The sequence below is a fragment of the Corvus kubaryi genome, unplaced genomic scaffold (assembly GCF_017639235.1).
Source record: "Corvus kubaryi isolate FWS band 111438036 unplaced genomic scaffold, C.kubaryi_AGA036_p1.0 37361, whole genome shotgun sequence".
NCBI classification, from domain to species: domain Eukaryota; kingdom Metazoa; phylum Chordata; class Aves; order Passeriformes; family Corvidae; genus Corvus; species Corvus kubaryi.
In genome coordinates this window covers 2,680,067-2,706,694 of record NW_024581118.1, presented here as the reverse complement: position 1 = coordinate 2,706,694, position 26,628 = coordinate 2,680,067, and the positions used below count along the sequence as shown (strand labels likewise).

The following is a 26,628-nucleotide window of genomic DNA, read 5'->3' as shown; positions in this document are numbered from 1 at the left end:
TTTTTTTTTTTTTTTTTTTTTAATGCAGCAGGCACTGTGTAACCTTGCTCATTTCATCTCTGTCTCTCCTTTACCTGCGTTAGGGAGCTCATTAGCAGGATCAGACAGGGCACAGGGGCAGTCAAAGACCATATTTATTACGGGGAGAAAAAGAAGCATTTTCTTATTGGAAATGCGGTTGCATCGCAAGTTGGGGAGCGTAAAACCGCCCTTATCACTTCCAAACACTGCATGGAGCAGTTGTTAGCTGAGCAGATTAGTGCCATGGTGCAGAGGACAGCAAAGTGACAATGTTTCTTAAATAAGTGACTGGAGCGGTGTGAGGGCTGAAAAGGAACCGTCTGAGCCTATTGTCTCCTGAGGGAGTTGCCTTTGTTTTGGCTTCATGAAGCTCGTTTTTAGCAGATATTCCAGTGTCTCAGAGGAACAGAAGGGAAAAGAGACCTTAGGAATTAAGCAGGTAGTCAGGAATGTGGCATTGGGATCTAATCCTCCCAAGGTGTCCGAGTATATATTTATATACACATATACACCCTTAATCCTGTAAATCTGGTAGAACTTGTCTGATTTTTACAAGCTGCAGATCTGTGCTTTGTAAAGGACAAATCAGCTCAGTTAACCTTATTTCCTAGTAATTATTATTTTTTTTTAAAGACCATTTTTTAGTATTTTTAAATCTTCACCAAGCCAGTGGAACTGTGGTTCCTTCAGACAAGCCAGACATAACCCCCTGTCACATCTTCTGTGCGGACCTGGGAGGCACTGGAGACTGGGAAGGGCAGTGTGAGGATGTCACTGAACTTGGGAAGGAACGAAACTCTCTGACACTGAGCTGTCAGTGAGTCAGGCATTCCTTTATTCTGGCCAGGATGTGCACTGGAAATCATTCCAACTACACATATCCATCACAAGACTTCTCACATATCCATATATTTATGGAAACAAAGAATTCCTTGGTTCTACATTACACAATTCTTTCCATTAGTTAGTGTGTGAACTTCTATTGGGTATTGATCCCTTTGCCTTTAATGCTCATTTGGCCCAGTTCTGTGGTTGCTTTAGCATTATTCTCTCACACAGGGCGTCTCCAGCTTTGCCAGGCAGTAATGTCTGTTTATCTCCTCCATATCTTCTAGATTCCCAACACCTAAATTTTAAAATCCCAGACCTCCGAGACCCCCTTTTTGTTTGTTGAAGCTTACCAGGCCCTGCCCAGCTAGACCCAAAGCCTCGGTGGTTTAAAGATTAAACCAACAGCAGAGCCCAGCTCTGCTCCCCCTTGGCAATGGTCAACAAACCCAAAACTAAAGCTACTTAAAGCTAAAAAGAAAATTATGTCATTTCCAATAAGAAAATGGTAAAGTTGGACGGGGCTCTGAGCAACCTAATCTAGTGGAGGGTGTCTCTGCTCGTCGCAGTGGGGGTTGGACTATAAATGTCCCTTCCAACCCAAACTACTCTGTAGTTCTAAGGAAGGAATAATTATCACTTGGGAAGGAGAAAACGAAACTGTTTTTCCCCAAACTACACTAAGATTCACAGAGATGCTCATCTGGCAATGTAGAATTTATTAAATATTCCCATTAATTCAAATCGTTAGCTGTACACCCAGAAATGGACATTCCTGATTGTCAGAGGATAAAAACCAACTCAGACAAAATAAAGGAAGGGAAAAAGCAAAAGATAAAAGGCTCCAAATAGCTGATAAGATAAAGAAACAGTTCCTTTCCCTCACGCCCTAAGGACAGCACAGGGGCTGTCCTTCAGGGGAGAACAACTCCTACCCAAAGAGGAAGGCATGAGGGTGAAGTGAACACCACATTCCCAGAGGAATTATTAAAAACACTTTGTTAAACATCAAATCATCATCTTTGCCCCTTGGCCTTTCATTTTTTACCTTCCAGAGGACCTTTCAACGCCTTTTGTTTTCTCATGAGTCTCCACCCATCACAGAAAATACTCTCCTGAGGTGGGACTGTTGTATTCCATCACCGCCCTGTGTCCCTCAGGATGAGGTCAAGGGCCACTACAGCTTATTTACAAAAGATTCTTTTTTTCTCCACCCATAAAAAAAGAAAATATTTTTGCCTGCTTTGTGTAAAAATGTTTTTAAAAAGCCTGAACTAAAGCTAAACCAAAAGACTTATGAACAAGGACAGTAATGAAGTATTCTTTGATGTGAGCAGACGTTTTCCCCAATCAACCCTCTCCCACGAGCAACCTAAAATTACACCAATGTTAAATATTATGATTATTTTCATTTGAAGAGGGAGGCTACTTCAGGCAGTGGGATCTTTGCTTTCACATAGCTTGCTGAAGTGTAGACTATCCAAAAGGAGCATCTGGCAGGGTGAAAGCCAAACTGTGGGATAAGTGACTTTGCTGGAGGAACAAGCTGAAAGAAAAAAATGGATTGTGAAGGGTGGGAGGATAGCAGCAGGCAGGAGGGCAGGCAAGGAAATCTACTGATATATGGGAACAAGAAAGAAAAAGGATAACCATGTGCCTTCCGGGGTGCCACTCATTTTCACATATTTCCCCAGCATCTCGAGCCCTTTCAATGGAAGTTTATTTAGGTTCAGAAGTTATGAATCATTCCACTTATGGAAACTGACTCTCTGATGAATAAAATTCTGTTAATAAAACTCTGTCTACACATTTTGTGTGGACTGAGCTACCAGAAGAAGTCACAAAGCATGGCATGTTCACAGTAACAGTGACCTTGCGACTGAAGAACTCCTTTCCACCACTTTAGAGTCAAAAAGAAGTTATGGGAACATTTTTGAAGTGTCATAAAATTTTGAAGTACCATAAAATGCTTTGAAAGTCTCCATTTTAATTGTAAACACTTATGAAAGTCTAATTTAATGGCTTGTGTCAGGTGAAATAACATCTATATAGGAGAAATGGCCTGTAAAATCACATTTACTTGCATGTCCTAAGTACTGGAATACACTTCTTTTTAGACAGTTTCTGATGTTCTTCAAATGAGTCAATAAACATTGATCATTAAATGCATATTTGCTTTCACATCCAAGATCTGAAGGTAAGAAACTCTGATCCTTATTTAATCTTCATATTATCCAGGTTGAGAAACAAGGACAACGCTTGTATTTGTTTTAATATTAATTTAAAAATGATATGAATATTTGATTTTGCTGGCTTCATTCTAGTATTACCAATAAAAATGTAGTCAACTTTCTAGTCTGAACACTAGTCTAGTTCAATTTTAAAATTTCAGAAGACCGAGTTTATGAAAATTGGTTCAAGCAAAAAACAAATTAGAAGTTAATTTCTGCTGTGAGAATAACCATAGCTGCATAATTAAAGACTATTAATTATTTGGTTTTTTTCAGATGAATTCAAATTATTTATGAAGAGGCTGCCTATGAATTATTTCCTGAACACATCTGCTGTGATGCATTTGTGGACAATGGACTCTAATTTCCAACGCCGCTACGAGCAGCTGGAGAACAGCATGAAGCAGCTCTTCCTCAAGGCCCAGAGAACGGTGCACAAGCTCTTCGGCTTGAGCAAGAGGTGCCACAAACAGCCACTCATCCGCATGCCAAGGCAGAGGTAAGGAACCCTCGAATCTGGGGAAATCCAAACTGCTCTAAGGAAGTCTGTGAAATCCCGGGAAATCCAAACTGCTGTCTTGGCACTAAAATCTCTTCAAGGCCACGGAAATGGGAATGGTACGGGCACAGGGTACAGTCCTTGTGTTTTTAGGAGTTGAACAATCCCAGCTTTCCATATCACTCCATTCCTGTTTTCCTAAACGCAATGGGAAAGGTCAGAATGAATCCTGATGTAGGAGGCAACTTAGAAGAGACACGAGCACAGATCCATCCCATTTGGTTCGCCTCTGTTTTACAGAGCCGTGTTTTCCGTGGCACTTGGCCAGGCGTGACAATGCCAAAGAATTGTGTGCAGAATCCTGAATAACTGCTCTGGAGCAAGCATAACTATTTTAGGAACTTTGTGGGTCATTATACAGTGTATACTGCACACAATTGATTTCTCATCTCGTTTGTCAAATATGAATTAGATTGGAAAGGATGCCTGAGGAAAGAAAATAGCAGAGTTTCAGTCCTTCTTAGAAATAGAGAGAGATCCTGAAAGCCAGCTAATCAAATCTATATTAGCATAAAATGGGTATACTCGATTGCTGGTCAAAAATTGCTTTGTTGAAATTAGCGCAGTGACACTACAGTAAATCTGAAATGAATGAGCTTTTAAGGACATTGTTCTTCTGAGCACAAGCACTGTGGGATCATCCAGTGACTCCTGCATTTAGCACGTTTCTCCATTGATTTTAAAGAAATCTAGCTTAGGTTCAGTGTTCCAGAACTGCCAGGGATACTTTACACTCCCCTGCTTCCAACTCTGCTGCTGCAAGCAGAAGCACCATCAATTCCTCTTTGCCTTTCGGTGGCCCTCCCCCTTCTTTCAGGAGGCAGTGCTTGTGGCTCTCATGCCCCCCTTCTTCTGCATATTGTGCTTTGTGCTCTCATCTGGTAGTTGAATGTATTTTTCACTTGTGGGGGCATTTCATGATCAGAAAACATTCTGCTAAGGGAGGTTACATAACCCTTCTAGAGCCTTGTATCCCCTCGGGTGTGTCTTGGGCGTGACCTGAATGAGCATCCTGCAAAGAGATGATTCACCATGAACAACCTTTGCAGGAGACCAGAGCTTCTTAAAACACAAGAGACAATCCAGGCTCACTTTCTTCCCCACCAAAACTGAATATATTTCAAATAATTTAACATAATCAGGTCTTCTAAAATGACCTCCACAGGGCTTTGGGGCAACGTTTGGTTGCCACAGATAATGGCAGTGATAAAGATGAACGAGATATTCAAAGTTGCAAGGATTGATCAAATACAGCTTTCTCGTTATGTCAAGGATTTTTTTTTAAATGCAGAACTTGAAACTTAATGATTTATGTTTTAATATAAAGATGTGGCACTGTGCCAAAAAGATGTGGACAGGCTGGGAAAGGTCCAGACAAGGGCCACAAAGATGATCCCAGAACAGGAAGCTGCTCCATTAAGAGAAGCTGAGAGACTTGGGTTTGTCTGGCTGTGAGAAAAGAAGTCTGAGGAGAGGCCTTATTTCCATGTTCCAGTATTTACAGGGGGACACAAAGAAGATAGAGACTCCCTTTTTATAAGGAGTCACATGGAAAAGACGAGGGGAAATGGGAACAAGTTACTGCTGGGGAGATTCCGAGTGGACACAAGAGGAAAACGTTTCACAATGAGAACGATCAGTCACTGGAATAACTTCCCCAGGGAAGCAGTGAATTCCCTAATGTTGGGCACTTTTAAGATGAAGCTGGACAGGGGGCTGGGCCATCTTTTCTAGACCATGCTTTTGCCAACAAAGGTTGGACCAAATGATCCTTGAGATCCCTTCCAACCTGGAGGCGACTCCATGATTCTACGACAGTAAATGTTGCTAGCAATGAGCCTGCCTGTTTCACAGGGAGTTGCACCAGGCTTTCATGGCAGTTTGATTTTGCAGTGCATCTCGAACTTAGAAACACCATCACTCACTTTTGAGTTAATTATGTCTCATTTTAGTGACTACCCTAAATTTTTTTTCTTGTCAGTACAGAGGGAGACAGGGCGTATGATGTAGTGATGAGCAACAGATGACTCAAATATCAGTGTTAAAGGCAGGCTTGGGAATACTTTGCCAGTGGGATACGTTTGCTAAAAGAGACAGTTTTCAAAGGTTGGATTCCATCTGACTATCTGGGAAAACTGCCTTCTGACATGCAGGCTTTTATGGCTGATAAGAAGAGCTTTAAAATGAGAAGTGAGGGGAAAAGGCCAAAAGAAACTGGTTTAATGTCCAAACCTGTTTTAAAAAAAAATCTGATAGATCAAGATAAAGTATTGGATAAAGGAATATCAGTGGTGAAAATACCAAAGGGAGAAAGAAAGCAGAACTTTGACAGAATAGTTTTCAGATATTCCTCATGATAAGAGTATACCTAATCCAGATAAAATACTGAATTTTTAATACCTGCCAACGGGTAAGTGAATGGCAGTGTAGAATGAATACCCGAGTAATGCCAGGGAGAAACAGGAACCATTGCTCAGGCTGTAACATCAAGCATTTCAGCAGACAGTGAGTGGAATAAGAGAACCAAACCCCAGGACTAAATTTTCTTATGTTCAAGAGAAGACAGAAATAAAAGCAGAAAAAACATCTTCGTGACCTTCAGGGTCCCTTCCAGCCTAAGCCAATCTATGATTCTGTGTGCCATTGCCAGTCTAGGTTTCAAACAAACAAGAAGGGGGAATTGGAACAAAATGTCATTCTTTTCCAAGGTTTTCTAAACATCTCCTTCAGGTTAGTGTTTGGGCTCTGCTACTGGGTGAATTTTATTATGGAAAGAGAAATTAGATTGAGTTAATGAAGATATAAATACTATTTTTGATAGTACTTTTTGGGCACGTGTCTTTTCAGATACAGATTAAAGAGGCAATGCTTCAACTTTTAGTAAAGGTCATGGTGCTGGCAGTGAGTAAAACCAACTCTGCTAATGTTTAATTCTACACCGAGTTTCACTAATCGACAGAATATTTGTAGAAAGGATTTTTAAAGGAGTATCTGGAGAGTGAGGGTTGGTTTTTCTCTTTCATGAAACTGGGAGGTATGTCCTCAAAGTTTAATATAATTCATCAAAACACTCTCTCAGACTGGAGTTTTACAGGGATTTATCTATGTGGTCTGCCAGAAATCATTTGGTCACGCCTGAAGGAGCTCCTGCATATGGTCAAGGTTATCATTAATTACTGAAAATACTCATCTCTTTTCTCTGGCCACAACATTTCTTTCTTGAACATGAAACAAATTGTAGCCTGATTGTTTTAAATGGGACTTAATTAATGAGTTACACAGAATTCCTTGCAACTTCTTTCATGTCTCCTGAAGTCCAAGACACTTAGTAATCATAATAGTAAATTACATTTATATTTAAATTTTCTAATCCTGAAACCAAAATACCATTGAATCCTCTCCTTACACCATTGTTCACAGCACAAAAAGACTCAATTAACCTGCAGGTTAAAGGAACTACATTTCCATGTCTTCTTTTTGAACACAGTTTATAGTTTTCAGCTAGAATAAAGTACAAATAGTTTTCTTTCAGTTTGCACTTGTGGTCAGAACAATTTACTGCAGCATTTTTGTGTACAGTGTGGGTGGGCACAGGATTACTATTTTTATTTTATTCTGTTTACTGCAAATCTTTTCAAGTTCCAGATGTTCTGCCCCGCTTTTAAGCTTGCTTTCATTACCATGAAACAGACGATTGGTCCTTTTCCTGAAAGTTAGATCATGCCAAGACACATCAAAACCCCTCATATTTCCATTGTGGCACTGCTGCTTGTAACTTTTATAATTCACCTGAATCAATTGATCAGTCTGTAATCAGTGGAATAGTTAGTGGTTGTCTTGAGTTCAACCAAAAATACCAACTAAAATTCAAAGCCAACGAAGTGCAGAGAAAGTGCTATGCAGGTAATCTGCTCCCATGTTGTGTCTAAGGATGGCCTAACAAAACAGTCCATTCCAAGTGACAAAAACAACACGAAAAAACAATGCACTCTGAAAAAGAAATGTGTTCTGCAGAATAGTACTACCAGGTGAGCTTCTGCCTCCATGAACTTGAGGCTCTGCTGCTTCAAGAGGCTGAGGTGATTATTTCTAGTGTGTTCTCACCACATTGACACATCAGGCTTAAAAACATGGAGTATCCTTGTGTTTTCTTGGGCAGAGTCCACTGCATGCAGCAATGGTTATCCCACTCGAGGGCCAGCTCCTGCTGCAGTTTTTGTGCAGCAATGTGGTTGAGAGATGGCACAATACATTGTGCTTTGCAGGGATCAGCAGGACCTGTAAAACATGGATGGGAGGGTTGTTGAGCAGTGCAATGAGTACAGCACATTTGGTTTGCAGGAATCAAGCTGAGGTGCAAAACACGTGTGTGCCCTGACCTCATCTTCTGCATTTCTGGGTTAGGACCATGAGCTGTGGGGAGCAATGGTTAATCTTTGGAAGGGATTTGTTGTGGAGTGCATCTACCCTGAGAAAAGGACTAAACTGGTCATTTAGTCCAAGCTCTGGATTCCAGCAGCATCTTCCTCAAATGAGGTCAGAAAGTGAGTGCAAGTTTCCTCACTGGCTTAGGCTAAGCCTACTGACTCACACCTGCACTGGAGGGTGACATCTGTGAGCCATCTCTCGCTTTAACATCACCCTCAGGTTGAACCTTTTCATTTGAACCTTTTCATTTGTCAAAGACAAAATAAGTGGAGGGAATTAGTAAATATCAATTGTACTGCACAGGGCCACTGTAACTCACATATAGCAAGGGAAGGGAAGTGGTGAAGCAGCAAGCAAAGTTGTGGTTATACAGCTGTCACTGTGTTATGGGGAGGGAAAAGGGGTTTTCTTTCTGCTTTGGTGAACACAGCAGTAAGGTTTAATTTCAAATGCAATGACTGTGCTGAGAAGCTGAAAATCCCAGAAACAGAAGACCTGATGCTACCCTTGAATTGCTGTCAGTGAAACCCCTGATGTGAACCAGAGCTAGGGGTGTGCTGGCACTCACATCCACCCAAATCATGGAACCAAAGTGAGAGGACTGGAATCCCCATGCTTGAGAGCATGAAAGAAATATAAACTGTCTTGGTGGAGAAGAAGAATCTTCCCTTTCCCAAATACTTTTCAAGAAGGACAGCAATGATTTCCCTGATTTAATATCCAGCCATTAGTGAAAGACATTGAAGAGAGGGGAAGCTTTCATTTCTTCCTTCAGAAGTGCCAGTTTAGAACTTGGTTTCATTCTTTTTGTGTCATTCAAATGGGTTCCTTCACTAATCATCCTTTTGAGTGAATACACTCAGTACAGGACATTGCTGTAGGTATGAACCTTATCTGTATGCACTTTAAATCATTTCATAACGAAAACGCATCACTTAAGGCCTAATTTAATCAGAACCATCTGTGATTTAATAAAGACATAAACAAAAATATTAAAAGAAGAAATGTAATGTAAATACAGCAATAAGTCAGTGGGAAAAAATTGTATCTTCCTTGCATAATAACTAAATGGAAACCGGGTGCAACAATCTGCAAATGAAGATTATCAGCATCTCAAGTAAATAAGAATTTCAAACTTAGAACACCAAGGTATGGCATGTGAACAGAAAAGTATGGAGTTTTGAAGAGAATGTTAGTGTTGGAATCTTTGAAAAGACGGGATGCTTAATGTTGCCATATAATTTACAGGGAAGGTGATAATTACGCCAATAGTTGAGACACTTTTAAAAAGGATCTCATTCTGGTAACAGAAACTGAAGACAAATACAGACGAAACTTCTTAATAACTTTATAAAAGTATTTTAACATATAAACCCCTATTTCTGGAAGGAAAGCCATTCTTGGCAGTTCTATGTTTGAAGCATGTCCTTATCTCCATGAAGGTTATTTTTTTTAAGAAGCATACTCTGAAGCTAACATAGACTTAGAAGGAGTTCATCACTAGAGGCAGTGAATAGCTACATCAAACAGAAGAGCTTCAGAAAGAATTCTGCTGTTTAAACCCAGATTTTTTTCTAGAATTTCCCCCAGAATGCACCACAGGCAGCTATGAAAGAAGGAAGAGCCAAGAATTTGCATTTTCTTGTTTTTCTCTTATTTTTGAATTTCACGTAGCAAAACATTCACATGCCCTAGAAGCACTGCAAGGCCTGAATATTCTAAAAACACTTCGGAGAAGGGATTTGTGTCTTAGTCTTCTCTTCAGTCCATAGGGAGAAAAACAGATTTAAATAAGATGACTTTTTTACAGCATCTGTAACACAGTCCATCAGAACACTGAGGCCTGGAAACCTGGTTCCTTCAGAACGCTCCAGAATGAAATATATAAGAAATAAAGAGGGTAGTGCAGGTTAATCCCATTCCCTCAGGATGTAAGGCAGCAGGATTAGTTCCTTACATCCCACAGTTGTTTATCAGCTACTTCAGATTGCTTTGCCGTAAGTGTAATTGATTCATGGGCACAACATTACTAAGGAGTAAAATCTTCCACCAAAGAAGCCACAGAGTTCAAGATATGAAAGTTTCACCATGCTTCACACAGAGACTTTTTTCCTTAAACAACATTTGTGGCATTGGATGCAAGGGGAAAAAATCTAATTATCCATCACTTAGCAGGCCGCTGGAATGAAGGTGACCAGTAAGTCCAGAGGAAAATGATGTTTTAGAAAGGCAGTGTAAGACAGCAAAAGCTCCTCTGGATGGGCTGGGTTTACAATGATTCTTCTGAACATGAGGTGCTAAATAAACAGTATTTTGTCTGATTTCAGAACATCTTCTTTAATAGAGGACAAGGATCATGGAGATGTTTCTAAACAAAAGTGGTTCCAAGAAAGAACAAAGAAAAATGTGTCATTACTAGTATGTTTAAAAAAAAAAAAAAAAAAAAGATTTTTACTTTATCTGCTCCAAATAAGATATTGCATCTGGGAGTTAAAAATGGATTTACAAATTTTAACGTAAAGGAATGCCTGTCCAGTGGAAATTTAGATTGGATCTGACATGCCAGGTGCCCATCTGAAAGTCACATGGCACAGACAAGGAAGGTGATAAGACGAAAGTGTGTGAGATAAAAGGAAGGTCAGTTTGGTAGTGGTTGCTTTACTAACCCGAATACTAAGCGTGCATCTGCTCTCAAAGGAAATGAAATGAACCGCTTTGAGGTGATACCTTTAATTGGATCAGGGATTAGAGTTATTTAAAACCAACGTGACATACATAAAAATGCGATCTGGAGCCCTGCAAATAACAGGTCTGATAACAAGGAGGAGCAGAGATAAACTCTTGTGTACACATGTGTTTTCACTTGTGGTTTAAGAGCTGTATAGACACAGGGCAGCCTGCTCTTGGCACCTGCCCCTGGAATACCTTTCCTCTCAAGGAGATTCGGGGTTCTGATGGTGCAGGACTTTATTGCACATTCCTAGAGGCTGTTCTTGACCACCTGCTACCCATGAAAATTTTTCCAGCTGCTCCTCAACTCCACTTTTGATGTTTTTGATGAATAGCAACATTAGAATGAAGTAATTTCAGCATGTCAGACAGTGAAATGAGTAGAGAGAGTTTATATTAATGTCACAGGGCAGGAGTATTCTGTGCATTATGTGCAATATGTGCAATGAAATCACATTTCCACACCAATGTTCTGTCCTTTTCAACTGTAAACAACTTACCAGTGCAACTGTCCCATGAAAACAGTGTTTTGGCCAGCATAGTTTACATTTTGTCACGGAATGTTAAAAAAAGAACATCATCTCAGTAAGATTCATCTGGCATGAAAGCTGTTATACCAATACAGTATGACACATGATTTAATGATATTGAAGATATATGATATAATGCTGATTTAACATTGTAGGGTGTTGAGTTACACCTTGTTCTGAGGCTTGCAACACTAAAATATGACTGCTGAATCACTGACCACACGGCAAACAGCCTACACTTTAACAGGACATAGCAGATGTGACTTGTATTGCCCACACATTACCTATGACTGCTGGATATTCAGACAACATTTCAAAGGAGTCACCATTCAGAACTGCAACAGCAGAACATGACTCAAGGAAATCATCTGCTCAAGAAGAGTGATGTTCTTGTGGGATCACTTCTGAGAGTGACAGGGTGATAAGAATGGAAATCACATATTCTGTTGGAACACGAATTTCCCCTACACAGTCCAGTTCTGAGAAAGTGGAAAGTTGGGCTCAGCTTCCACTTCTCCGTCATGAAAGAGTTTCTAGAGTGTCCATTTATTTCAGATCTGCTGACACTAATTTGCTACCACTGGAAATTGCCTCTGTCCCTTCCATCTAACAAAACATCTCTTTGTTTCCAACCCAAATGTCCAAACTTTCTTTTTTTCCCCCAGGTAAATGTTGTAATTCAATTGATCCAACCAACCTGAAAATTTGAAAAAAATTAAACACAAGGTGCTTAAAATAACATTTTATTTTATAGATGTGTGGTGTTAAAAAAAAAAAAAAGAAAAAAAGAAAAACATGGGTTAAGAAAAAGCTGCTAAAGAATTTCAGCTATAAAGTATTCAGCACATTTAATCCCCAGTGTAAAAGCAAAGTACTGAAGATCTTGCTTTTGGCCTTTTGGCTTTTACTGTGACCAAACTGCTGTAAAGGACTTTTCCTCAGGCCAGATTTAGAGACATCTTAATCACCTATCCACATGAATCACTTGCAGAGACAACATCAGAGCCAGCACTGCGGTGACTCAGAAGGCTTGGAAGTCTACACTTTAAATAATTACTTGACAGGTGGATAGATCCTGGCACACATTTCTGGACTTGGCAGCTCCTGTTTGCCCCTGGCCTGGTGACCATCTGTCTCTGCGGTCATGACATGTGACATGGTGGCCATGAGCCTCTCTGGACAGCACCCCACCACCTTCAGCATAATGTACTCCACCAATGCAGCTGGAGGTCAGGCAAGGATACCAGAGGGGTATTGGATCTTGGAGCATCCTGGGCTTCAGGCCATCTCAAGTCCAGACAGTCGTAGTATCTTCCAGATTTCCTGCATAATAACAGCATATTTGAACAGGGAGATCATAAAATGTATCATAAGGGTGTATCTTTTATCATTTACGAGTTATTAAGTGAGGCATGTACAAACTAAGTAAAAATGAGCTTTGTCTTCTTCATCACTCCAATATGAGAAAGATCTAAAGCTGTTGTAGAGCATTCAAAAGAAGCCACGAGGATGGTGAAGGGCCTTGAGGTGAAGCCATATGATGAGCAGCTGAGGGCACTTGGTCTGTTCAGCCTGGGGAAGAGGAGACTGAGGGGAGACCTCCCTGCAGTTACAACTTCCTTCGGAATGAGAGAGGAGGGACAGACACGGATCTCTGCTCCCTGGTGACCAGGGACAGGACCCCAGGGAATGGCTGGAGCTGTGCCAGGGCAGGCTCAGGCTGGAGATCAGGAAAAAGTTCTTCCCCCAGAGGGTGCTGGGGCACTGAACAGGGAATGGGCATGGCCCTGAGGCTGCCAGAGCTCCAGGAGAGGGTGGGATTGTTGGGGTGTCTGTGCAGGGCCTGGGCTTGGACTGGATGACTGGTGGGTCCCTTCCAACTCAACTTTTTCTGTGATTCTGTGGTCAGGAATCCTCTATGGAGCCACCAAAGCCCCTCAGTCTGTAGCCAGCACAGTCCCACAGCCTGGCTAGATCCCATCTCCCTCGTTCTCTTTTTCCATTGTGTCCCTTCACAGTGACAGCCAGGGTGTTTGTCACAGCAGGGTCCCAGCCCAGGCTGCCACGAACTCTGTAACATAAACACTTGTCTGTGCTGTTTGAGGGGAGAATGTCTCCTCTGTGGGGAGATGGTACTAATGCAAAGCACTAGAAAGCTTTGACACAAGTGCAGAGGAAAAGGGGAGATGAAGGCTGGACTTGTGCGGATATTGCCAGGCATATCCATATTTCAGGATTTTGTTGCTCCCATGCCTTGCTTTGACAATGAGGTCTCTGCTTGTCAGGTCAGGTTTGTCAACACTCTGAAAATGAGCTTTTCACGATCAGAATCAGAAAAAAATCTCAATTAAACAAGCAGAGGAACTGTGAGACATGCATTGACATAGAAATGAACAGAGACTAGTGAGTGTCTGATATTCCTCACCTGGGTTAAGTCATATGCAATTTACTCTGTGAGATTGCTCAGAAAGTGAGGTACTAGCTCCTCAAAGGGACATCAAACACCATTCTTTACCCTTCAGGGTTGTGCCACAGGTCACCTTACCTAAGGACATATATTTGCTTTGAACAGATAAATTTGAAGATTGCATAGACAGGTTAGATTAAATATTAGGGAGGAATTATCTGCGAGGGTGGGGAGGCCCTGGCACAGGGTGCCCAGAGAAGCTGTGGCTGCCCCTGGATCCCTGGAAGTGTCCAAGGCCAGGTTGGACAGAGCTTGGAGCACCCTGGGCTAATGGAAGATGTCCCTGCCCATGGCAGGGGGTTGGCACTGGATGAGCTTTAAGGTCTCTTCCAACCCAAACCACTCCATGATTCCAGGACTCCACTCCTTAGCACTGGATTGGTGCAGGAGGTGCTCAGCAGCCGCCTCAGTGGGCTGCAGGTCCCCTTTGCCCGAGTTCAGGAGGATTCTCCCTTTCCTTTGCAACAGCCTGGCAAACACGGAGCCTTTCAGCCCACACCATTCCCCCTCTGGGCGAGCATCAAGACATTCACAGCCTCGCAAGGCTGCGTTGCCACCCCACGTGCTGCAGCCCCTGCCAGGCCTGCTCAGGGAGCCCAGGCAGCTCTGCACACATCTCCTGGCAATTGCTCATTTGGGAGCAAGCAGGAGCCGCACCCTGCACAGACACACCAAGCATCTGCTTTGCTCTGAACCCCAAGGACAGGCAGTGTCCAGCGTGGCACTCTGGGCCATCCCGGAGGTTTCAGCTGCACACTGGCTGTTGCCAAGCACGTGTCCTGCCAGGCTCCTTGTCTCAGGAGATTTTCACCGAGGCAGCAAGAGCTGCACTGGCAACTGCATTTTAGTGCTGCAGCACCTCTGGGGGCACCTGCTCCAGCGAGTGGGATCCAATGTCCTGGCAGCAAAATGCCTGTGTGCCTCACAAGGAGTTCCACAAAACGGCCTGGGAGCTGCTCCCCTGCACAACAGGGACTTGTGCCACATCTCCTTGCCATGGCTGAGAGCACTCCTTCCTGCAGAGATCCTACAGAATCATCCCTGCACCAGGGCAGCTCTCGGCGAGGAGAACTGCACCCAAAAAAGGGGCTTTTGCATCAAACAACCGCCCTGTGCCCCAGGAGTCACAAGGACTTGCTGTCCCCGCATCCCTCCCGGCCCAGGCAGCGCCTTTCTCCTCTGCCCCACCCAGCACACCCTGCAACGCCCCAGAACCAAAAGGCTTCGGGCTCCAGCATTTCCCCCCAGATCAACGACTACAGCACAATGAAAACAACAAGCACTTCTGATTTATCAATTCAATCACTTTACTCACTCATTTTATTTTAATGAAATCATCTTGTCTATATCTAACCTGTTCTAACTGAGCAACAGCTACAGCTCCACTGCCTAAGGAACATATTCCAGAGGAACAGATTCCAGAACAAGTGCTGAATAAGATTATCTATCAGGAACAAAAAGAGCTTCCTACCCCTTTTCTTTACAAACCAATGTCTAGTTTAAACCTTCAGAGCTCTTGGCTTTCTTATGCCACTACCTAGGCTGAGCCCATTTGTAATTTATCAATTAAATAGGAATAGAAGGCATGATATTGGCCTTTATTCTGTTATCTAAAATACTAGCAGGGAGCTCTACTAACATCTACCCCGACTTTACCCTACAGACTTTAATTCTATTCATTCTCCTAGTTTTGCTCCTCCAATCCTTGGGGCAGCAGCTACAATGGCACCTCAGTCAGGAGCCTCCTGGCCCTCCAGCAGATCGACACTGCCACTGAGCTTGGTGTCGTCTGCCAAATGACTGAGGGTGCCCTCGATCGCCTTGTCCAGATCAGTGAAGATGATGTCGATGCCATAGTCAGGGTTTTGGTTACTCAGACCAGAACCCTGACTTGCTTTGGCACTTGCTTTGCCGTGTCTTGCTTTCTAGTCATGTTTGTGTCCCAAAGAAGAGAACCAGGGTCTGTCTTTGAGGACCTGCCAGATCGGTGAAGGTGCCTTTAAACCCAGTTGGTTGGGGAAGGGCTCCTATCCATGCCAAGCCTGCCAGTCGGATGCCAACAGCTGTGATGGATGCCTGGGATAATGCAAAGGCATTCCAGATACTCCAGCCATGGCATCCGCTTTGTGCAGGGCCTGGCTCAGGTGCCTGTGCACAAACACACGCGGTGTGGGGAGCACAGCAGAGGAAGGACAGAGCATTCCAGGGCTCATTGCAGGGCTCATCCCTCCGTGGGTGTTCCACCATTGGCAGCACGGAGCCATGGTGGGATGGCCTCTATGCCTGGAGCACTGGAAGGAGGTGTCTGAGGCTCCTGAACGCCCTGCGCAGAGCCCTGAGTGCCCTCCTGAAGAGGGACGGCCTCGGCATGGGCACAGCTGCAGTTTGGTCACTGCTTTGCGACCATAACTCGCTGGGGAGGGACACTGAGCCGCTGTCTTCAGCAATGCTCCCGCTCAGGTCTCCGTCTTCGGCCCAGGCCTCACATGGGAGGGACCCTGAGCTGCTCTCCTCCTCACTGCTCCAGCTCAGGTGCGTGTCTTCGGCCCATGACCCGCACGGGAAGGAGCCTGAGCCACTCTCTTCCCCAATGCTCCTGCTCTGCTGTGTGTCTTCTGCCCACTCTGTGGACAGCCCTGGCAAACTGCAGACACTCCTGAGCTCCTCAGAGCAGGACCCGTCCTTGCTTGGTGCCTCTGACAGGCACAGCTCTGCTTCTGCCCCTGCCCCCTGCCCATCGAGGTCTTCCAGCTGGCTGGGCGAGGGGCTGGGGGAGCTGCGGTCCATAGCCGGGTATGGGGTCGAGGCCCTTCTCCGGCTGTGAGGGGCTCTGCTGGGCAGAGCTGGGGCTGGGCCTGTGGCTGTGCACGGGTGAAGGTTCCCGTGCTCTGCCCATGCCTCGCGTGGCCTCACAGGGGGCCTCTCTTCTTCACTTCCCCAGCTTGCATCTGTTCCACGTTCTTCTCCGTGGGACAGCTCTCGGAGGCTGTCCACCTCCAAGTCTCCTTCCAGCTGCCCTCCCAGCACTGCCCCTGCTCCCTGCCAAGCGACAGCTTCCAGCTGGCCGGGCCAGGGGCTGGGGGCGCAGCAGGGGCTGTGCGGGGCAGCTGCCCGGCTCTGTGCCCCTGCTGCGGGGGCCGCTGCCGCCGTCCCTGAGCCCGTGCCCTGGTCCAGGTGCCGCTGTGTCCCCGGCTGCTGGCCGCGTCGCCGGATCACAGCCGCCACCCTGCTCAGCATGGCCCGGGAGCCGCGCCGCAGCGAGTGCAGCAGAGCCTTGCCCGCAGCCCCTGGGGCTGGGCGGGGCCGCTGCCCGGCTCTCTGCTGCTGCCGCCTGCGCGCCAGGGGCAGCACAGGAGTCACGGTGCTCCTCAGCTTCCTGCGGGGCTGCCCGTGCCTCGCAGCTGCGCCCCTGCACGGAGGAGGCCGAGGCTGAGCACCCGGCACTCGGACAGCGGGGCAGGGGGCTCAGAACCAGCTGCAAACCGGCTGGAACCAGCTGGAACCGGCGGGGACAGGAGTGTGTAAAGAGTGCGGTGACAGAGCTGTCACACAGCTCCTCGCAGTGACAAATCAGCCACTGCCAATGGAAGCCGTGGATGTGCCACAGCTTTAAGAAAGTGTGTTTTCACATCATGCACAGCCGTAGAGTTGTAGAAGGCATCACCGCAGGGTGAAATTTATTTATAAATAATTACAAATGAAAAAGAATTGTGGAAAATGTTCAAAACAGTCCAAGAACATCATTGTATTGGTGTTTATTACGTGTGATAATTGCACACTCAGCCGAGAATTCCCTTCTAAAATCAGCACAGAGGGGCCACTGAAAAATGCAGAGGCTCTTGCACAAGGAACATGGGAAGCACCAAGTTTAGGATCAAGACCTGGGATGTGAAAATCCTGGGCTCATTGGGAAAAGGGGTTTCCTTCCACCACAGTTAAGAATTCCCTCATTTGCCCCTTTATAATGCAGAGTAAACCACAGGAGAACTCAGATGGTTCAGGAGGAAAAGGAAAAAAACTCCAGAGATGAGCTATTGGAATGCAGTTTAAAGAATGGCTGAAATGTTGACATAGCTCCAATTTCAATTGGGAAATTACAAGAGGAAATAATGGTGAATATTCCAGTGAAAGAGGGCAGGGTTAGATGGGCTGTTGGGAAGGAATTGTTGCCTGTGAGGGTGGTGAGTTGGCCCTGGCACAGGGTGCCCAGAGCAGCTGTGGCTGCCCCTGGATCCCTGGAAGTGTCCAAGGCCAGCTTGGACGGGGCTTGGAGCACCCTGGGACAGTGGAAGATGTCCCTGCCCATGGCAGGGGGTGGCACTGGATAAGGTTTAAAGTCCCTTCCATCCCAAACCATTCCATGAGTTCATGAAAAGATTTATGCAAAGTTTCATATGACTGATTCCTACCAGGGTGTTTTTCAATTTGCAACACAAAGAGAGAAATAACTCATATATACATAACTCAGCTTCATAATTATCAAAAGTTTATAATTCTTTCTTATTTACAATCTGTTATGTCTTTTATAAACCAGAATTTAGTTAATTTTTGGTGTAATATATTCTCTTTATTCTCTCATATGCTCTTGATAAGAGCAAAATAAATTGATAGAAAGAAGTTGAAGGGTAAAGGGTAGGGAAACATTTGATTTTTCTGAAATTGAACTGTTAGATAAGAATTCAGTTTGTGCATAATTACCATGGATACTTTCAAGTGTAATTTTGAACAAAAGCAATAGAAAAAACTATATACAAGAGTATTTAATTTTTTTAGAAACATAAAGAAGCCTCTGCAAAATTAAAATTTTCAAATTAAGAATTCATTACAGGTATCACGTGTGTGTAGCTATATCCAGATTGGTAAACACAACATACATTGATCACCCCGAGGAGCAATATCAACATCTCTGCTGTCAGCAGGGATATGACACCACTGCCTTTGCCCCCTCCCCTTGTCCTTCTCCCTTCCTGCCTTCCCCAGTTTTGGAATGAATTTATGTCTCCCAAGAGGTGCCAGGCAGACAGCCCAGGAGCATCCAGTCCTTTGTGCTCCTGGAGGGACAGGAATGAGCAGCAGGTCCAGGCTTGCTCTGTCTTGCCAACATACGTCACCTTTCCGTGGGAGGGATCGCGGCTGGAGGGGTGAAGGCAAGCCCGTGATAAACAATGAGCCCAGTGTTGTTTTATTCTCTGCTGGCTGTGGTGTGCACAGGTGTCACCCAGGGACAAGCTTTGCTGTTGAGGGACTCACCTCATCTTCTGTGTTGCCAGAACATTTACATCCCTGACAGATTTCTTACAAACTCGACGTAGCTCCAGGACTGCACCCAGAGACTCTGACAAAAACAAACCGGAATCCTTCAGTCCTGGGTGGTTTGGGTGGGAAAGGACCTTAAAACTCATCCAGTTCCATGCCCTGCCATGGCTAAGGGGATGCCTTCCACCAGACCAGGTTGCTCCAAGCACCTTCCAGCTCTGTCCTCCCTATCCTTTGTTATTGTACAAAAGGCATAGACTTGCACTGATGCAAATTCCCCATGTTTTTATTCTTTTGGAGAAGTGCCACAAATATACCCCAGAAAATGAATATAAAGCACTGTGTTATCAGTAATATTCTTAAAAAAAAAAAAAAAAAAAATCAATTTGAGAGTCATTTTTAGGCAGGAAACAGAAAAGCTTCAGGCTGAGAGGATGCAAATGAATTTTATTGCACCAAAAAGTGAAGGAGATCAGGGCCTTAAAGCAACCTTTGAAATGAAAACAAGATTGCCTTTCTGTCAAGTTTCCTTCCTCCACATTGCATCCCAACCAGTGTTTTGGAATTAAACAGTTGTCTCCTTATTCTACAACTGCATAATGACCAATGACAAAGAGAAAAATCAAATCTCCAAGCCAGTCCCATGGCTTCAACCCACACCTCTGCAGGAAATGGCAGGAGGGGCCTTTTTCCACAGAAGGGCATCAGAATTCATCCGAGGAACTCACAGAAATCACACTCTGGGATCCCATGTGATCTATCCCAGGAAGACAATGCTGATTCAGGACATATAGTCTGTTTACCCTTTGTTTTGGACCCTGGGACGTATTAACAGGATACAATCAGTGCAGTAGTTTAAAATGGATGAGCACAGATCATTACAAAATCCCCCTCAAGCAGCAGATAACACAGCAAAGCTGCAGAAGGCATTAGTTCCAATTAATTTGTAAGGAATTTATCCCGGTCAGAATATTATCAGACTTCTAGAAACCCATCTTTGAAGCTATAGGTGATGGTGAGTATAAAATACTTATCTATTGCAAGGAGTAGAACTAATGGCACTCCAGACAAAAGGTGACACTTGCTAATTTTCTAACATAGTTATATTTTATTATCTTTAATAACTGACTCCTCTCAATTGTTGAGATATTAAAGTAAGAAGATAGCCCAAACCAAACTGAAGTCTTCTCTGAATTCTGCTAAGAATCACTTTCTCTTTGCTTAATTTGGAATGAGTCGATTTGCTTTAAACTCAAGAAACTATAAATGTAATTACAACCTCTACAGAAAGGCAAGTTTTTTTTTTCCCATTGTGAAGCTGCCACCATATTTACCACAAAATTTTTCTCCAGGTTTTTGTTATTAAAAAAAACCCCAAACTTTAATTTTTTTTAAATTATTTTCCTATATGGCTTTTTAGTCATTCAGATTCTTAGATAATTAGTTCCTGCCCTACCCATATGTCAGGAAAAAACTTCAGTATGCCTTCAAACTTCTGCTGTTACGTAAAAGTACAGCAAACATCAGAGTTTGTTGTGTTAATTGAAATTAATGTATGTCTTTGTGTTAAAAAAGAAATTTGGAATGCAATTAACTTTTTGAAAGACATTTCCTTTTACAAAGCAATTAGAAGTCTCTGTCAACATGGCTTAGACTTTGTTCATTATATTTCCATTCCCTATTTTGAACAAGATATTTCCAACAGGATCCAAAATCAGGATCAGTATCTTAAACTTTTATTATGTTGTTGTGTTGTTTGTTTTTTTTTTTTTTTAAATCTTCCAAATTTAAGAAGCTGCGTGTTGATAGTTAAGATGAAATCCTAAAAAATTCTTTAATTAGCCTTAGAAGAGCCCAAAGGCATTGTGTCCTTGGAACTGTGCATGTACTGTTCTACAGATTTTTGAACAAAGCTGCCTTAATTTTGGAAAAAAATAGGAACAATAACTGATGATTTTTTTAATGTAAGTTGATAGTTTACCATCTGTGTAGATTGCTTCATCAGTGCATTATCTGCAGCAAGCACTACTGGGTTGGATCATTCCTGGAGTGATGGCTAAGGCAGAGTATAAATATAAATGAGACAGTTGGCAAATGTGTCCAAGATGGGAGCAAGGCACTGGGAAATGGAAAGCTGAGCTGCTGACGGGGCTGGCCCAGCCTTCCTTGACAAAACTTCAGTTAAATAAGCTCTGAGCAGAGACCAATGTAGCAAATCCCAGGCCAGCATGCAGACTTTCTGTTTCATCAATTTAGCCCTCGATACCTCGCAAAACCCTTGAGCAGCAGTTTCTGTCTTGCTGAGTCCAGCCCACGGTTTAATGAGTCTTGCCACTGGTATGAGGTTGTTCAACATTAAGTGATTTTTTCTTTCTTCTGCTGGCCATCTGCTGCATATTCCGACTACTCCTCTCTGGATATCCACATTTGGATATAACATCAACCGTGTGGAAGAGAAAACATTTTACTTGTGGATGAAGAGATGAGCAAAAGTCCATAAAAGCCAGAATCCTCAGCTTCGAATGATAGAAGTAGAGAAACAGGTTTCCAGCCATGAATATTTAAAAGGAAGTCTATACAGAATGTCTACATCTGGGTTTCCAAGTGTTGCTGCAACTTAGGGTTGGATTAACTTCAAAGACAAAAATAGACCCTCTGTCCGTGAAAGGCGGAATTTCTCTGCACTGAATAGAGATTAGTGTCCTGCCACAGAGCAGTGAAGCTTTATAAAGAGGGTTTCTACAGGAGGCACCTGTGAATCTTGGCAAATAATGACTCCAGGGCCTGTTTCTTCTTTTTTTTTTTGCTGAATAGCAGACAGTCATCTGGTTATAGAGCTCTATAGACAAATTCAGATGAATGGTGCCATGCATTTGTGAATTCCATGACATTGCAAGGCTCACAGTCTATGGGATCACACATCTCACCCGAACTTTCAAATTTATTTTACAAGAAACCTATTTAATCTCTTTCACCTTTGAAGTTTGCAAGAGCATTCTGTATATTCTTGTTACCCTGTGTACAACAGTGATAGTGAAATGGAACTGATATCCTCTGTCCATGAAATTTTTATGCAATTCCTGGTTTAAATATCTCCTAACAGTAAACACAACCAGGAATTCCTTTGCAGATCATAATCCCTAATACTTGATATAAAATATACAACCCTGTGCACACAAAATCATATTCATGTTTACCTATGATAAAAGAACATTTGCAGAACTCTTTCTTTAACAAAAGTATACAATTTTCCTTCAAATTTGTCAAGTAAAAATTTCTTGAGCATACAAGTTAAGATGCACCGAAGTTTGCCTCTTAAAAAAAAAAAAAATCATAAATGGTTTCTCAAATCCACCCTCAGGAATGTTATAAAACTGCCCTGACTTGTGGTTTCTGCTTTTAGTCTTTGAGAAGCTTTATTTTAGGGGGGTACGTCACAGATTAATCCCTCTGAGTCACGGAACTTTCCACACTTCGAAAGAAAAGGCTGTTTCACATCATTTCCAAGGGTCTGATGGGAGGTATTGCCTTGATGATTTAGAAGAAAATTGGTGAAAAGTAATAACCATTTGCAGTCTTTTTCTCTCTTCCTGACCTTGTGATATAGAATCATGGAATCATGGAATGGTTTGGGTTGGAAGGAATCTTAAAGCCCACCCAGTGCCACCCCCTGCTGTGGACAGGGACAGCTTCCACTAGCCCAGGTTGCTCCAAGCCCCATCCAAGCTGGCCTTGAACACTTCCAGGGATCCAGGGGCAGCCACAGCTTCTCTGGGCACCCTGTGCCAGGGTGTCCCCACCCTCACAGGGAAGAGTTTTTCCTAATGCCTAATCTAATTCATATCCTTTTCTTTTAGATCTAAACTCAGTTGCTTGCTCACAGTTCAAACCCAACCATCCTGTCAATGCTTTCAGCTCCAGGAAAGAAGTGAGCAGTTCTAAGTGCCCCTTGTTGGCACTCTTAGGTCTGCAAGCTCCCACAGACCTTAAGACGAATTTCATGTCTTTATTGGCAATATCAGTCTAGCATGAATTCATGCTTGTGAACCCCATATAATCTAATCTCTTGTTGCCGTAACAATGTAGGTTTACCACGTACTTTTATTCATGCTTAGTAGCCTCATGGAATAGAACAGAACCTAAATCAGTTCAGATAACCTGTAAAGAAATAGATTTATTGAACTACTTTTGGGTTTTTCTTTCGTGGTTAACAAGTTGTCAGGTCTGGAAGCTGTCACCGTGCTGAGGTTTCATTTGCTCACCTAGAGTTTTAGGCGGCTCTGCATATGTTGTTGACATCAGAAGGTGCTGAATTACCATTTCCACTGGAGGAAAGGAAAAGATTGAGTGCTTAATTTCTTGAGAAGATAGCTTTTAAAATGCAGTTAAGGTGTGCAACTGCCAGCACTAAGGCACCTGAATGGCAGCAACACTTTGCATACCTTTAAGCTGTAAAGTAAAACTGAGTGTGATTAATGGGATGGCTTTGCACATAACAGCACAGCTGGGGATTATGTTATTTTATATTCATCTTCCAAACTCCCATAAAAGTAGATGATTGTAGCATAGCACTTGTGAATAGTTACATGATGACTGGAGTCTTAACAGCTCCCGTGTTCTTACAAAAGGGAATGTACTGCCTGGAAACTCAGTCCTCCTCTGTGGAATTCACCCTTCAAGGAGGATGAGGAATATAAAAAGCTGGAAGGCTGTTTAGGGGACATTGGGGTCATCATAAAAATATTGGAGGAAGTGTAAATACTTGGCTGAGCATGGGAGTGCATGAAGAGAATCTTTGCTGAGCTCCCGTGGCCCAGGTGGGCTGTGCAGGGGTGAGGGGCACTGGCTGGGCACTGGTGACCTGAGCACCAGAGTTACAGCTATCACTGTTCCCTGAGCCCCAGAGCCATGGCGAGAGGGGGAAGGAGGTTTTAAGGAGCACATCTGAGCCTGAGGATGTGCCCCAGAGTGTCCTGGTAGTGGCATCCATGTGGGGAGCTCTACACCAGCACCTGGATGGATGGAGCAGCGAGAGAGTGGTTAGAGGGATAGAAGTTACATAGATACAGAGGAGATATACATTAATGGAGCTGTGAACAGCTCTGCATAAAAGGGTGTTTGACTTATGGTTCTCATTGCCCACTAATTACAAGATAAAAATTTGCAGCCATCTAAACTGTGCTGAAACCCAGCTGGAGTTAGAATCGCTGCCATGTGTCGTGTGAAAACTCTATCACAAAGGAAGTTTTTTAATGGCTGTTGGCATCAGCTGGAAGATGCCCACTGATCTCATGGCATAAGAATCAGGGTTCTCCTTTAGAGTGACTCTAAATTAAAATGCCTTTTTATAAAAAATCAAATTTTCCTTGTTTCATAGTCTTTGATTGTTTTACTTATGACCAGCTGAGTCACAAGAAAAGAAATTTCTTATTGCTTAAGTTTTTCCCCATTCCTTTTTGTTGTTATTTGTGAGAAAATGTAAGTTTACCAGTAATTAAATATTAATACTTCAATTTCATTAATTTTAACTGTATCCATATCTAAAAGGATTCAGGTTAATTCCAAAGAAGGAGTTTTATTGATCTGCAGAAAATCTTGCTCTCAGTCTGGCAGATATCACAGAGATAGGGTACAAAGAATATTAACAATAAGTAATTCAAAAATTTCTAAAGTTTCTTTACACAAAAAAAATTTACCGAGTAGGATTTTAGCAATTAAAAAAAAAAATTACTTTTAATAGAAGACTAATACTCATTAAATCCACTTTTCTGTACTCTGTGTTCTTCTGGATGTATGTTAAGCACCAGACCTGCTGCTGACATGGCCTCAGGTACCAACTTTCCTGGAATAATTTTTATTTTCTCACTGATCTGTTACACTTCTGTTGAATGAATAAGAGAAAATATTAAATGCATTTTAACCCCCTCCCTAATTTTCTGTGGAGAGTCTCTCCTTTTTTTTTAGCTGTTTATTTGTAAGCATCTGGTATTGCAAACATTTACGAGGCGATGATGGTGTACTTAACTAAAGCTAAACATGGAACTATTTTCCACACATTACTGCAGTGCCATTTCTGGGCTCCTAAAGTTCTTAAAAGGGTAGATCCCACTAGGAGAGACATAAATTTAATAACAAATACTTAGCAGGTCAACAAGAAATGAATAATAACAGGTGACATTGCTTTACCTCAAAACAAGTAGGAGTAATGTAAATATACCAACCTTAGCAAAAGCCTTTGAAGGATAAATAATGTAAATGCATATTAACATGTTGTGTTCTATGGTTAAAATGTATGCTGATTCTTTATGCTTTTAAAAAATATGTTGAAGTAATAGTTGGATGGTTTTTTTGGAAACTTTGGTTTTAAAAAAAAATATATTTAAGAAAAAAAAAGCAAAAAAATTATTCAAAGAGAAAATAGTCCTGTAAATGCTGAAACTAGCAAGTCCTGTTCCCCTATAAATTAGCCTCTCATTGCTGAATTCCCATGTGAATCTCTGGATTATTTGGGCTCACACTGCAAATTAACAGTTTCTCCATTCTATGGACTATCTTATTTTCATAAAACTCCATGTTCTTGATAATTCCGACCCTTTCCAAATTTTGTAGATATTAGCTGAGCACTTCCAGAACTTCATAGGAATGGTAGACAGCACTGCTAGGCAATACTGCTAAATAAGCCTTTTCCCCTCGGAATCCGGGTGGGAACCCATGCAGCCTTAAACCAACACAAGCACCAGTGGTTCCTTTGGGGTCCCAAACGAGAACACTTCAGTGGCAGGGAGGTTATCCTAAGTCTCAGACCCAGGAACCAAGTTATGAGGATTTATCCTTAGTGAGTATCCCCTTTGTGCCTACACATTTGAGAGCTTCTCTGTGTTCATATATGACTGCATTTTTTCTGAAAATCCCCCCAGTTTCAGAGAATTTATGAACATCTGTTTGCTGTAAGGTCTCAGTTAATTACCAGCACCATCCTCATGGATGGATTTTCACATGATCTCTCCCGGCCTTTGAAGAACATCAAGGAGGTGTGAGTTTCACAAGCAATTATGTGTAGATTTAGGAGTAAACAGAAAGAGCAAGTGTATCTCTACAGGAGTACACAGTAACTTGAACTGTGCTACAGCAAAACTACTCACCTCTACAAATTCTTGGGAATTGAAAGGAATGGTCCATCAAAATCTGACACATAAGTGGTTAACATGGAATGCAAAAGACCACTTGAATGAAAAACAAGCTTAAGAAACCATCACATCCAAGAAAATAAACTGTTAAGTTTGAAGGAACAGGTGGAATTGGGAAACTGACAAAGTCCCTCGCAAAGAAGAGAATGTAGGAGCAGAATCTTAATCATCTTTTTCTTTAATATTTGCAAATTGAGCCATCAGGCTAGGGTTTGGCAAGCCAAAAATGTAAGAATCATTTTGTCTATCTATAGTAAGTTCTCCAAAGTAACAAACAAATTCCCCCCTCTATACACCTAGTGATCTTGTGGAAAATTGCAAATTTAGCAACAGATGGCAGGAAATGGAATTTGCTGTCTTATCAGGACAATAAAGCTGAAAACAGTTGGGG

The 26,628-nt window shown here is 42.8% G+C and overlaps 1 protein-coding gene across 4 annotated transcripts in view; it reads left to right on the top strand.

The window, feature by feature from the left end:
• The window catches only part of LOC121667340 (BMP/retinoic acid-inducible neural-specific protein 3), a 208,451-nt gene that overhangs the window by 163,842 nt on the left and 17,981 nt on the right, over positions 1–26,628 (top strand). For all 4 annotated transcript variants that reach the window (XM_042033888.1, XM_042033890.1, XM_042033892.1 and 1 more), the window contains one exon: positions 3,357–3,579. In XM_042033888.1, the coding sequence (XP_041889822.1) occupies positions 3,357–3,579 (223 nt within the window). The remainder of the gene's footprint in view (positions 1–3,356; positions 3,580–26,628) is intronic.